The sequence below is a fragment of the Buceros rhinoceros genome, unplaced genomic scaffold (assembly GCF_000710305.1).
Source record: "Buceros rhinoceros silvestris isolate BGI_N320 unplaced genomic scaffold, ASM71030v1 scaffold19266, whole genome shotgun sequence".
NCBI classification, from domain to species: domain Eukaryota; kingdom Metazoa; phylum Chordata; class Aves; order Bucerotiformes; family Bucerotidae; genus Buceros; species Buceros rhinoceros.
Genome location: NW_010417130.1, coordinates 9,384 through 21,999, shown reverse-complemented (window position 1 = coordinate 21,999; position 12,616 = coordinate 9,384). Strand labels below are relative to the sequence as shown.

Below are 12,616 nucleotides of genomic sequence, written 5' to 3'. Positions count from 1 at the left end.
GCCGGCGGCCCGGCCTGCGCGCGGCCCTGGTTCCGGGACGGGTGTGCGGAGCCCGTCTCCTCCGCGGTGGCCGTCTGTGCGCTGACGTGGTGCCTCTTCTTTCTCTCTGTAGGTGAAAATGGATCTCGGGCTTGGAAGTGTCAGCGGAGGATGTGTCTGTGGTGATCGCGGCGTCTGTGCCCTCTGAGGAAGCGAATTCATCCCCGGGAAGGTGTTGAGCACTGTAAGTTTGACAGATTTCTGTGTATTTTTTTTTTTTTTAGGCTCTGAGGGAATCTTTGGTATCCACCCTCCCCCTTTGTCCTTCCATTTCTCTCTAGGCCCTTCAACCATTAGTTTTCTTCTGCTTTTCAGCTGCTAAAAGTTTTTTTTTGTCTTATAGTTTCTCCCTTTTTCAGCCTCTTCCAGTGCTTGCACCAGCAGTGCTGTTTCTCTCATCCCATTTAAACAGTTTTGGTTACATTTCTGTAGTTCATCTGAGGCAAAATATTTACCACATGCACCAAAGTTTGTATCGTTTAACTGGTTGGAATATTGGCTTATCCTGCCTTGGAGCTAGGCATTAACTTACTCATTTTAACCATATGACTTGTTCCAGCAGTTTTCAGTGTTATATGCATTTGCATATTGCACTACACTTTTGTTTTAAATACTCTCTGTGCAAGTAAGTACAGTGGGATATAAACAATGTTTTGAGTTCAGTATATCTTTTTATAATAACTAATTGTTTGTCCTCTTAGTGGCCACGATGTCAAATAAGGAGGTGAAGGCAGCATTAAAGAGTGCTAGAGATGCAATACGAAATAAAGAATATAAAGAAGCCTTAAAACATTGCAAGGTAATTATTATTTTACTTGGAAAGTGGTATTTTTTGCCTGTTTTGTTTGCTGTTCCCATATCCCTGCAGCTGTGCAGGAATGCAGACTGTGGAGTACCTTATCGGTGTAATGGTTGGGTTTGATCAGATTTAGCTTCATTGATTGTGTTAGTTGCCCATATGTTAATTTATCACAGAATCATTTTGGTTGGCAGAGACCTTTCAGCCCCTTCAGTCCCCCTGTTCCGCCAGCACTGCCAGGTCCCCACTGACCCCTGTCCCTCAGCACCACCTCCACATGGCTGAGAAACCCCTCCAGGGATGGGGACTCCACCACTGCCCTGGGCAGCCTGGGACAGCTCTGGACAACCCCAATGGGCAAGAAATGGTTCCTTAGGGCCAATCTCAACCTCCCCTGGAACAGCTTGAGGCCATTTCTTCTTGTCTATCAATACTCTCAAGAGAATACATATTTTCTTCCCCTTGCTTTTGCATTTGCTTATATGGGACAATAAGAATATTAATTCTGGAATAATAGAGATAAAAATCCATATCTAATCCCGACCTCAACAGGAGTGCTTTAGTTGCTGAGCTACAGCAGAATGGTGCAGATACCAAACATTCTTTCACATGTAAAGCTGAATTTGTTATCTTAGCCTTTTCCTAAAAATTACTTAACTTATAATATCACTATACAGAATAATTCACCAAACTGTAATGATAAAACTCAGTGCATGGATCTATAAGTTGCATTTAATTCTTCAGTTTCACTTAAAATTGTGTGTTTCTAGGCAGTCTTGAAGCAAGAAAAAAATAACTATAATGCTTGGGTATTTATTGGGCTGTCAGCCGCCGAGCTAGAGCAGCCTGATCAGGCCAAAGGAGCATATAAGAAGGCCATTGAACTTGAACCCAACCAGTTACTGGCATGGCAGGTATGTGTATATCCAGATTTGCTTTTTCTTTTCCTGGAAAGTATCACTGTGAGGTTAAATATAGGCACAAAAGCAGAGCTGAGACTTGCATGATTCTATAGAAGCTTGAAGTGGTGGAGGACCTTGTTACTTTTGTGTCCAAAGTGAAGCCATAGGTGAATCTGTAGCAGCATGAATGTTAATTTCAGTGTATTTCTGTTTGTGTTTCTGATGTGGACTAGGCAGCAGTGAAACATGCAAGGGGAAAGGAGAACTGAAACAGATACAGTGAATTCCTCCATCATTAGGAGTTTTCATGCTCAGAAAACATTTGCCAAACATGTCTCTTCTAGGAGAGAAACATTTATCTTGTGCTTATTTTTCCAGCTTCTAGGATGGAGTGGATTATTACTGTATTTTGTTGCTGTTACTTAAAAGCAACAGTGTACCTTTCAAATAGGGGTGTGCAAGACAACGTGTAATAGAGTATAGTTACAGTGAACAGCTCTGTTAATTGGAGGCTTGTGGAGCATAAGGTTCCATATTCTGTCTCTGATACTAACAACTTTTATTTTTCTAGGGTAGTAAGGTTCTGAGTATTTTCAACAGAAATATCTTTTAACAGTATAACTGCTAGTGCCTGATTTCAAGGTATATTGAAAATTTCCTTAGTTTCACAGTCAGATTCTGGCTTTCTGTTACTCTACAAGACACTGTGATACTTGGGTGTAGATTTTCTATCATATGACTTAACGTGCTTTGTATATTGCCTGTTATACTGACAAGATTATGTAATATGTGCAACTTTCAAATAGTTGTTTGTATTAGTCAAAGTGAGGAAAGCTTTTCGTTTAAAATAAGCAGATTCAGGATTCTTCTCAGAGGTTACTGCATTAACACTGGAATAATTTTGTAGGCAGAACTTAGAGTGTTCTCATAACATAACTGTTAAAATTTTTTTTTTTTTTTTTAAGGGATTAGCCAATTTATACGAGAAACCCAACCAGACAGATGTCAAAGGAGACTTAGCAGATGTTTACCAAAAACTCCTGGAACTCTATGAAAGGTAAAGGGTATTGAATACCTTATACTTTAAATATTTCTGGTTCAGTGAGTGCCATTGCTGACACACGATAGGCTTTTTATTTTTCAAGATCAGTGGATCAACACTTGTGACTAAGCTTTTTTGTACCTGTATAATGTATCTTGATCCTGTTCCTTTTCACAGGGCCAAACCTCTTGGAGTAATTGTACTTGAGGAGTTAGTAGTTTAGAGAATTCTGTGTTGCCCTGTGTCTAAACTCACTGCCTTGAAGCATTTAGCTCTGACAGTTCATTGATTGCTTTAATAAGTAGGCATATCCTTTGGTGCTGTAAGATCACAGAATAGATGTCATCTAGTTCATGCAACTAAAATTCTAAACAAATCGTAACTCCCAGCTGTCACTGTAGCTGATCAGAGTGTTCGACTTGTTTCCTCAGTTTGGAAATTGTTAAGAATTAGAAATTGTTCAAAAAGAAAAGTACAATCCCTTAGGTTTTTTTTTTTTTAATCAGTTATCACTTTTTAGGGTGATCTGTAGTATTTATTCTAAATATTTGTTTGGCAGGTGAACTTACTAAAAATTATTTGTCAGAATTTGAAAAAAATACTGCTTTATGGAAAACTTAGCTTATTTCTGTGGCGTTTTCTTTCTGCCTCCTTTCCAGTGGTGACAAGCAGAAATGGTGTGATGTGTGTAACAAGCTCGTGGAACTATATCGTGAAGAAAAGAAGTATTTAGAGGTAGGCAGAGTGCTTTACTTTCTCTCTTCTGAAAAGAAATACTCATCTGATCACAACTAACTGCTTTTCATCAAGGAACCCCCAATTTGAGACTATTTAAGATTTCCTGTGGACCACAACCAGGAGGATCTGGTTTTGACAGTATTCCTTTCTTTTCCACTGCTTAAGACTTGGATGCAATCCACTAAACTGACAAAACTGGCAAGATTGTACAGGTTCAAAGGGTAGAACTTGGTTTTTCAGCGTTGTCTCTAGACGCCAAGTCTGATCCCAAGCGCACATTTACATGTCCTGTATGAGAGGCAGGTACCCTTGCCTAGTTTGGCCACTTCTACATGTCTGATTAACCCTTCTCTGGTGTGGGGATCCCTTCCTAGGCTGTCCTGATGCTTCATGCCGGAGAGTAAGGTGGAATTCGTACACAACCTGAACTCCATGCCCGTGTTAGAAGCAGTTGTGGCTCTTGTCAGTTTACCACGAGATGGAGCTGCTAAATGACTGAATGGTTCCGGCAGTGGCGCTGCCTGTAGTCTCTTTAGTAATGTTATACGAGAAATACTTTTGTGGTTGTTCTGTTTACTTTCCTGTTACACTTCAGACTCTGCTTTCTTATAAGGCAGACCATGGTCTTAGCCTGTGTTATCTTCTCCCCTTTCCTCTAACAGTGGAAAATGAAACATCTTACATATCACTTAGTATCAGGCTCAAGACTATTAATTAGCTCCAAAGCCTCTTTGTTCACTAGTTCCAAAACTAAATTAAATGCTGATAGTTTAGTGGATGAAGGCAGAATTGCTCTATGTGCAACAGGGAACCGCGGGTTAGGCTTCAAGGTCCTAATTTCTCTTTTCCAGCTCTGTTGATTCTTTTCACACTGGAATTTCAACATGGGCTGCTGCTGTTCTTTTCTTTCTGCTGATAGTGCTGTAGATCCAACAGATCTTCCATTTTTATTTTAAACGTTATTGGAGGACTCTTTAGGTCTGTTTTTACTGTTGTTTTCCTTTAGAAACCAGAGTCAGAATCCATACTCTTGATGTTTCCTCCTTATTTACTCTGCCTTTGAAGGTGGATAGGTCCCACACAATGCTTTGGGGCTTGTTTTAATCAGAAAACAGGTAAAACTGGGTCGTTACTTTAAACGTTGCTCTGTTGACACACTCGCGGTAGCATTGAGAGTAGTTGTAAAGCTTGTATGGCACATTCAGTTCCTTAAAGAGTGACAGCGTAGTTCATGTGTTCCTCTTGACAGGTAGCTGAAACATGGCAGAAACTAATACAAATGAAACAGGAGGAAGGTGCAGAAAAGGCAGAGCTTCACCAGCTTTGGAAGAAGATGATCCAGTTGCTGAAGGACAGCACACAGAACCAGGATAATAAGACTGAACAGTCGGTAATGCTTCTGACTCCTGCTCACCTTGACACGTACATACATACAGTGCAGCTAGACTGCAAATGGACTCTTAAAAACCATGCAAAGCTTGTGACTGTTTGTCACATTAATGTCCAGGGTACTAAACTTCTCAGGAAAAGGTGGGTGGTTTTGTTTTGTGACAAAAACTGCAAGGGTGCGGCAGCCTGAGATGAGCCTTAGGTGGAATAAGGCACCTAAATCCAAGCAGTCTCCATGGAACTCCTACATTAACTGCTTCCTAAGTTCTGCAGGAGTCCAGGTTTGTGCGCTAGCACAGTGATGCGTTGTTCTAGCTCTGCAGGTTATGAGAAGGACCACTCATAAGATTTGGCAGTGGGGTGGCTTGGCCCACCAGGTGCCCACCCACACCGCTCTGTCACCGCCTTCCTGAGTGACTGAGGGGAGAGCAAGTGTATCAAAAGGCTCAAGGAGGACAGGGAGATCACTCACCAGTTACCACCAAAGGCAAAACAAACTTGACTTGGGAACACTGATTTGTTTTATTACCAATCAAAATCAGAGCAGGTCAATGGGAAATAAAACCAGATCTTAAAATACTTTCCCTATACCCTCCCTTCTCCTTGGGCTCAACTTCACTCCTGAATTCTCCACCTCTTCCCCCACAGCAGTACAGGAGGACCGGGAATGGGGGTTGTGGTCAGTTCATCACACGTTGTCCCTGCCACTACTTCCTCCTCAGAGGAGGACTCCTCACACTCTTCCCCTGGTCCAGTGTGGGATATCTGCTCCAGGTAGATGGCTGCTCCCCTGTGGACCTGCATGGGCTGCATGGGGACAGCCTGCCTTACCCAGGTCTTCCCCACAGGCTGCAGGGGAATTTCTGCTCCAGTGCCTGGAGTACCTTCTCCCCCTACTTCTGCACTGACTGTGGTGTCTGCAGGGCTGTTGCTCTCACAGTCTCCCTGCTCTCTCCCAGCTGCTGTTGCACAGTGTTTTTTACCATTTCTTAACTATGTTGTCACAATGGCACTACCACCATTGTTGACAGGCTTGGCCTTGGCAAGTCCATCTTGGAGCCAGTGGCTCACAAGAGCCACCCCTGTAGCGCCCATCCCCCACCCCCCCAAAACCTGGACACACAAACCCAGTACAGGCGTTCTTCAAAACTAGAAACTTCCCGCTGCTTTTCTCCAGGGTGGAAGATGTAGCTTTGTGGTGTTTTCCCATGTCTTCGTACCTAGTGTTTATCCTGGATAGCCATGTTTTGGTTCAAATTTTCTTTTCTCCTGTAGATTTTAAGCTCTCACTTCTTAGGAGAATGTCAAAGATAAATGGAGGAGAGTGATCATGAATTATACCAATCCCGTGTTCTTTATGGCCAGAGCTAATTTTATCTGATTTATCTGTTTTTGCAAGATGAACCTTCTTCAACAGGAAGGATGGAAATTTCTCACTGCGAGTCTGGTTGGTAGCACTTCAGAAAGGTAGAAAATAGAAATCATTTCAGGCAGCAGAAAATTGAATCTGGATCTACTTTTTGAGAAGGCAAATGCTTTAACTTATGAGCTGTTATAGAATAGAGGTGTTGCAGGCAGCACTGCTTTCTTTTGGGGCACAGTAAATTTCAAAAGAAAAAGTTGCTTAAATATCAGGAATGGATTTCACATGCAAATCTACAGTACACTTTGCTGCACTAACTATCCACTAAACTACAGAAGCGCTGACAGGCTTCTCTTAAGGAGGACTCTGGGTTTGTCTAGTTTGGAGACGACGAGGCTGAGGGGCGACCTCATCACTCCCTACAGCTTTCTGAGGAGGAGATGTGGAGAGGAAGGGGCTGAGATCTTCTCCCTGGGATCCAGAGACAGGACATGTGGGAGAGGTTCAAAGCTGCACTAGGGGACGTTCCCATGGGACATCTAGAAGCATTTCTTTCCTGAGAGGGCTGTCAAACCCTGGAACAGGCTTCCTAGAGAGGTGGTTGATGCCCCAAGGCTGTCAGGGTTTGAGAGACATTTGGACAATGCCCTTAATAGGCTTTAGATTTGGGCAGCCCTGAAATGGTCAGGCAGGTGGTCTTGGTGATCACTATAGGTCCCTTCCAACTGAAATAGTCTATATTATGAAGACAGCATTTTCCTAAAATCATTGTTTGTGGCACTCCTAATGATTTCTTTTTTCAGCTTTTGGCTGCATTTGAACATGCGGTGGACACTGCTGACACTGTTCCTGGTGAAGAGCACCAAAATCTTTACAAGGACTTTATTCAGTGCTTGTCAAAAGTAAGGTTATGTTAATCTATCTTCATCAGAGTATAGATGGAATATTCCACATCTGATAATTCACACAAATAACTCTTTATGTTTTTCCTTTTCAGTTTCCTCATGAAACGGCTAGGTTGGAACAGGCCTGTAACGACATGATGGCTCTGTATCCTACTGTCAGTTACCCGTTAGAAGTACTTTGCTTACACTTTGTCCAGTCAGGTGAGTAGTATGGACTTAAACATTTTGGGGACTTGTATTTTTAATTTTACCGTTAGTTTTGTGGCAATGCTTTTAGAAGTTTTTACCCTTCACAGCCCAGTAGAAGTGCGCTATTTACTTTCTGTAAGTGTAATGTTATATATCTACCTGTCTGGAAATGAAGTGTTTGATCCTGTGATTTACTGCTTCCTAGCTCTATAATTGAGTGGTGACTGTAAATTGGCAAAAAATTTGTGTGAGTCAAGTCCAGCTCTGGCACTGTATAAGGTCACAAAGAAAGAATGTCCTACAGAAGTCAAAAGCAGCCTGTCCTGATAAATGAGGGTTACCTTCTTAACCTTGGAAGAGGGAGTGGAGAGGGTTAGCCCATGCTCTGGGGATCAGGAGGGGCTACACTTAGGTTGTTCTTGACACAGAAAATCAAATCTTGACACAAACAAATCAAATGTCTGTGAAACTTTCTTCAAAAGAGTGTCTGGTGAGTAGGGAATAAGCAGATCTGTTTAGATATTTGTTCTAGGCAGAAAAGGAGAATCTCTGAGGGGAAAAAACACCTAGTGTGTTCGATAGTGCAGGAATCTGAAACTATACGATTGCTTTTTTCATTAGTTCACTAAACAACATTGCAATAGTGTTGGACACTGTCTCAGCATTTTCAATGATAACTACTAAATTTTGGTCTTTTGTTTTATTGTTCGAGGCATCAGAAGTTGACTTTCTTTTTAAAACAAGGATAGAAAATCAGGAAAAACCCTCCTCTGGTTTATATAAAGAGAAATAATTTTCAGCTTAGGTAGAAGAATGCCTTTTCCAGTTTTGAAGGTAAGCTTTGTGCAACAATGTAGCAGCATAAAAAAATAGAGAATTTTTCACTTTAACTGAAAGGATAAAGACAAGTGAGACCCAGACTTTCATTTCCACATGAGAAATCTTTACAGATCAGAGGAATGTGCAGAAACTAATTTCCAAAGGAAAAAGAGCATCTGCTTGCTATAGATATTATATAGTTAACGCTCTGACAACATCCCACAGCTTTCTTGGGGTGGGGAGGATGATGCTTAGGTTTTAGTAAGGCTGTTTGTTTACATCTGAGTCATTCCAACACATCAGAGTCCTTCATGCCTTGAACTTGTGGGCTTGTATTTCAGATGCATTATTAATCCGCTTTAGCAAATGCAAATCAAAGGCAACCCTTACGTCAAACGAGTCCATGATTTTTTAGAGAAAACAGTAGTTGAAAGACTGTTGCTGCAAGTCGGAACTGTTGCTTTAAGCAAGGACTGCCCAGTCTACAATCATAGCTAAAACAAAAATTTAGTGACATCAGTTAAAGTTAAGCTAACACATTAAATTAAATTATGTGGTTTCACAGCAAGACTGAGCAAGCTCATCACAGTAAATTTGTAGGTATACAAGGCCTGCGCTGGCAGGAAATTATTTTTGTTTATTTGAGGCAGGTTTTGATGTGGGCATTCAGCTGGCCTTACATGAAAAACATATGAAGAATTAGTTTTTATTACTAAAGGAAGCATACCTATAGTAATTTCACATGAGGTGTTAAAAATTCAGGTTTCAGGCTGACAGTTAACTTTTTTGGTGGTACTGGGTGGTTAGGTTACTGCATGTTTTTTTGAGTTTGGTCTTGGGGGTGGAGAGTGTTTAAGTTTGAAAAAAGTTTAGCTAAATTCATTACTTTCAGCTCAAAAGATAAGGGTCATATTTATGTAAACCAGGTATACTATTTTTCTTTTTTTTTTTTTTTAATCTGAAACTATAAAATACTTATTTTTCTGAAACCAGGTACTTTGTCAGAAGAGGCCCTGCAGTGTTTTTCTAGGCTTTCAGAGATGGATGCAAGTAGTGCTCCAGGCATCATTGGTTTCGGTATAAAATGCCTCCAAGAAAAGAAATACAGGGAGGCTGTTAAGAGTCTTACTGAAGGTAAATGTGTACTGTAACTTGAATCCCATCTGGTTTATGCTGGGTAGTTTGGGAATATTACACTTGCATAGAACTTCATCAGTATGAGACCAACTAGAAAATTGAAAATCGTTTAAAAATAGCTTTAACTATAACATCTGTGTAGTCAGCTCTGTGGTGTTTTAGTGTGATCAACTTTAAACTTCTAAAATCTGACTTATTAGGGTAATGATCTAGATAAAGCAGTAACGCCATTAGATGATTTGACAAAATGTATAACCTGGTTTCGACAAAAGCCGCATATCCCACATAGTTTTGTTTACTCATTTTACTTTTATGTCTAATACTTTGCTCATGGAGAGGAGAATGGAAAAGGCAAGGCTTTTGGTATAACGTGTAATGTATATAGCTTGGGAATAATGTCTTTCCCAGTGAGCCAATGAATTTTAGGCATTGAAGCTTCAAGGCATTTTTTAGTAGTAATAAATATAATATCTCATAAGACTGAAATTCAGTTTTATCACTGAATCTTAAGTTAAACCAAGATTATCTGGAATTTTCTGTGAAACACTCTTGCTATCATTTTCGGTTTTTTGCTGTCTTGAAGTTCCGTAGGCCTTTTTGGGTTTCTAAGAAGATCTTTATTAAATGGTCTACAGGCTGCTGCTGTTAATATCTGATCAAAGAGAAGGACTTTCTCTTGAAACAAAACGCACCTTAAGCCAGTGTTGTAGATGTCACTTTTTCCCCTTTTTCTTAGTCTTTGTCTTACTGCATGGAGGCTTGTGCATCTAAAACAGTTAAAATAAGACTCACAGAAAAAAAATTAACTGTCTTTTCATCTGATTGATAATCTGTTTTTGATGGCATTATAGGACAGTGCAGCATCTGCCAGCTACAGTGTCTTTGCAGCCCTAGCAACTCTTCTTAATGCCTTTTTTAAACTCTTCTTTTATTAGGTTTGCAGAAGACTAGCCAGTGCCCAGTAGCATGGCGTTACCTGGCAGAAGCACAAATGAAAATTCACCAATATAGGGAGGCTGTCCAGTCCTGCAATCGAGGTAACTGCCTGCAAACTGAAAGAGCAACTGCAGGGTTACACCACTTTATATAGCAGATAATTGCCTGAAACCACAAGGTTAGTTGTCACAAATTTTTAGTCTGGTAGACTTCATGTTTAGACTTAAAAGATAAGATTTAATCAAGTTAATGTAAAATGCAGAAATGTCGTGTAGTACAACTGCATCTTAAGAAACCTCACTGTAAGTCTTCACTCAGGAATGAGGGCAGTTCTTATGAATTATCTGAACAGAGCTGTTACCTGATGGTTGTAAATGAAGGGGCAGCCCAAGTGGACTTTTTACTCTTGAGAGGGACAAATGCAATGAAAAACTTCTCAGGAAAGACTTGGAAGCGTTCTGTGTTCAGTTTTGGGTCCGTCACTTCAAGGACATTGAGATCCTTGAGCGCGTTCAGAGAAGTGCAAGGTCTGGAGAGCAAGTGTGCTGAGGAGTGGCTGAGGGACCGGGTGGTGTTTAGCCTGGAGAAAAGGAGGCTGAGAGGAGACCTTATTGCTCTCTACAACTACTGAAAGGAGGTTGTAGAGAGGTGGGTGTTGGTCCCTTCTCCCAAGTGACAAGTGACAGGATGAGAGGAAACGGCCTTATGTTACACCAGTGAAGATCTAGATTAGATATCAGGAAGAACTTCTTTACAAGGAGGGTTGTAAAGCCTTGGAACAGGCTGCCCAAGGAGGTGGTGGAGTCCCCATCCCTGGAGGGGTTTAACAGATGTGTGGATGTGGTGCTGAGGGACATGGTTTAGGGACCCTGGCAGTGTAAGGGTGAATGGTTGGACTCAATGATTTTAACGGTCTCTTCCAACCAGATGATTCTGTGATTCTATGAGATAAAGTATGCAAACTTGGCTAAATAGTTGGGGGGAATTACTTAATTCAAGAGGAAGTACTTTCCAGCAAGGGAGATTCAAAAGGCCTGTAAATTTGGACAGAGGAAATGTGAAAACAGATCAAAGTAGGTAAAAAGAAGTTTACTGCAGAAAGAATGAAAATGAGGTGATTCTTTTCCCATCTGTTTTCAGTGTGGAAGAGCTCAGGATGACTTTACACCATGACCCTTCTTTTCAGGGGGTTCATCAAACAACTTGTCTATGATTATAGCTTTAATAGAAGCTGCTGTGAAACAAGTTAAGAAAAGTTAGTATTAAGGAACTATGAGATAATGACCTAGGAACTGACCGAATAACATAAAAGACGAAATTGCTGAAATACTAAGGGGTTTATGTAATTGCTTACTGGAACTGTCTTGGCACCCAAGCAGGTAGATAGCATGATCCTAACTTTTACAAGTGTTCTAGGAGAGCTCAGGGAAACCACTGACAATTCTGATACATTCAGTAGTTGAATTGGTTAAAACTGAAAGACCAAAGTTGGGGAATTTATGTAGAAAAGTTATTCTGGGGGATAGATAGCATAGCTTTTGTAAAGAAAAGTTGCAGGTGTTTACGAGCACGTAGACAAGGGAGATGTGATACTGCCTTCTCTGATTTCCAGATGGTAATTGATCAGATCTCTCACAAGACCATTAAGGAAACTAAGCAGCCTTGGGTTAAGAAGTAGAGTGGTAGCATGGGGTGGATTTTATCGGTTTTGAATAAGTCAAAAGGTAGAGCATGGTGCAGTAAACATCTGTTTTCAGGCTGGCGGGAGATGTCCTTGATGTTTTCACCGATCCCTGTGTAATTCATTTTTTTCCTAGTTGTTTGTGGATTCAAAGCAGACTGCAAAACTCTTCAGAGGAGATTACCAGAGTGGGTAACTAGGTGTTAAAAATAACAAATAAAATTCCATAGTTAGATGTCAGATCATGCAGTTGTGGGAAGAAATGTTCCCACAAAGCTATCACACAGTCTTGCTGAAGATTTGGGAACAGCTGTGGTCTTCACGTTTTTTTTTGTTTGTTTTTTTTTCTTTATTTTTACTTGATGGAACTTTTCTCTTGTCAACAGTTCTTGAGGCTCTTGGAACTCCTGAGGGTCTTAGTCTTCAGTGGAAAAATCTTATCCTTCAGTTGAAAGCAGAGGCCTTGGTTAAAATAGCTAATGCTGATGCTGCAGAAGCAGCCATTAAAGCACTTGAACAGGTATTTTAATTGATTAAATTTTTTTTTTTTAATTTTAAAAAGTCCTCTGACCTTTCTGTATTAAAAACACAAGCTGTGTTTCTCCCCTTGCCTCCTTTTTACATTCTGTGTGGTTTAGATAACTCCTACCAACCATGCTGTAATCCAAACACTCTTT

General features: G+C 40.7%; 1 protein-coding gene across 1 annotated transcript in view; it reads left to right on the top strand.

Annotated features, from left to right (window-relative positions):
- Window positions 1-748: 748 nt before the first annotated feature.
- TTC37 (tetratricopeptide repeat domain 37) overlaps window positions 749-12,616 on the top strand; it is a gene marked incomplete at its 3' end in the record, with an annotated part of 21,121 nt that continues 9,253 nt past the window's right edge. The window contains exons 1-10 of the mRNA XM_010138091.1: window positions 749-838; window positions 1,609-1,752; window positions 2,706-2,797; window positions 3,442-3,517; window positions 4,770-4,910; window positions 7,076-7,174; window positions 7,270-7,378; window positions 9,179-9,319; window positions 10,258-10,359; window positions 12,326-12,459. Coding sequence (XP_010136393.1) covers window positions 749-838; window positions 1,609-1,752; window positions 2,706-2,797; window positions 3,442-3,517; window positions 4,770-4,910; window positions 7,076-7,174; window positions 7,270-7,378; window positions 9,179-9,319; window positions 10,258-10,359; window positions 12,326-12,459 — 1,128 coding nt within the window. The remainder of the gene's footprint in view (window positions 839-1,608; window positions 1,753-2,705; window positions 2,798-3,441; window positions 3,518-4,769; window positions 4,911-7,075; window positions 7,175-7,269; window positions 7,379-9,178; window positions 9,320-10,257; window positions 10,360-12,325; window positions 12,460-12,616) is intronic.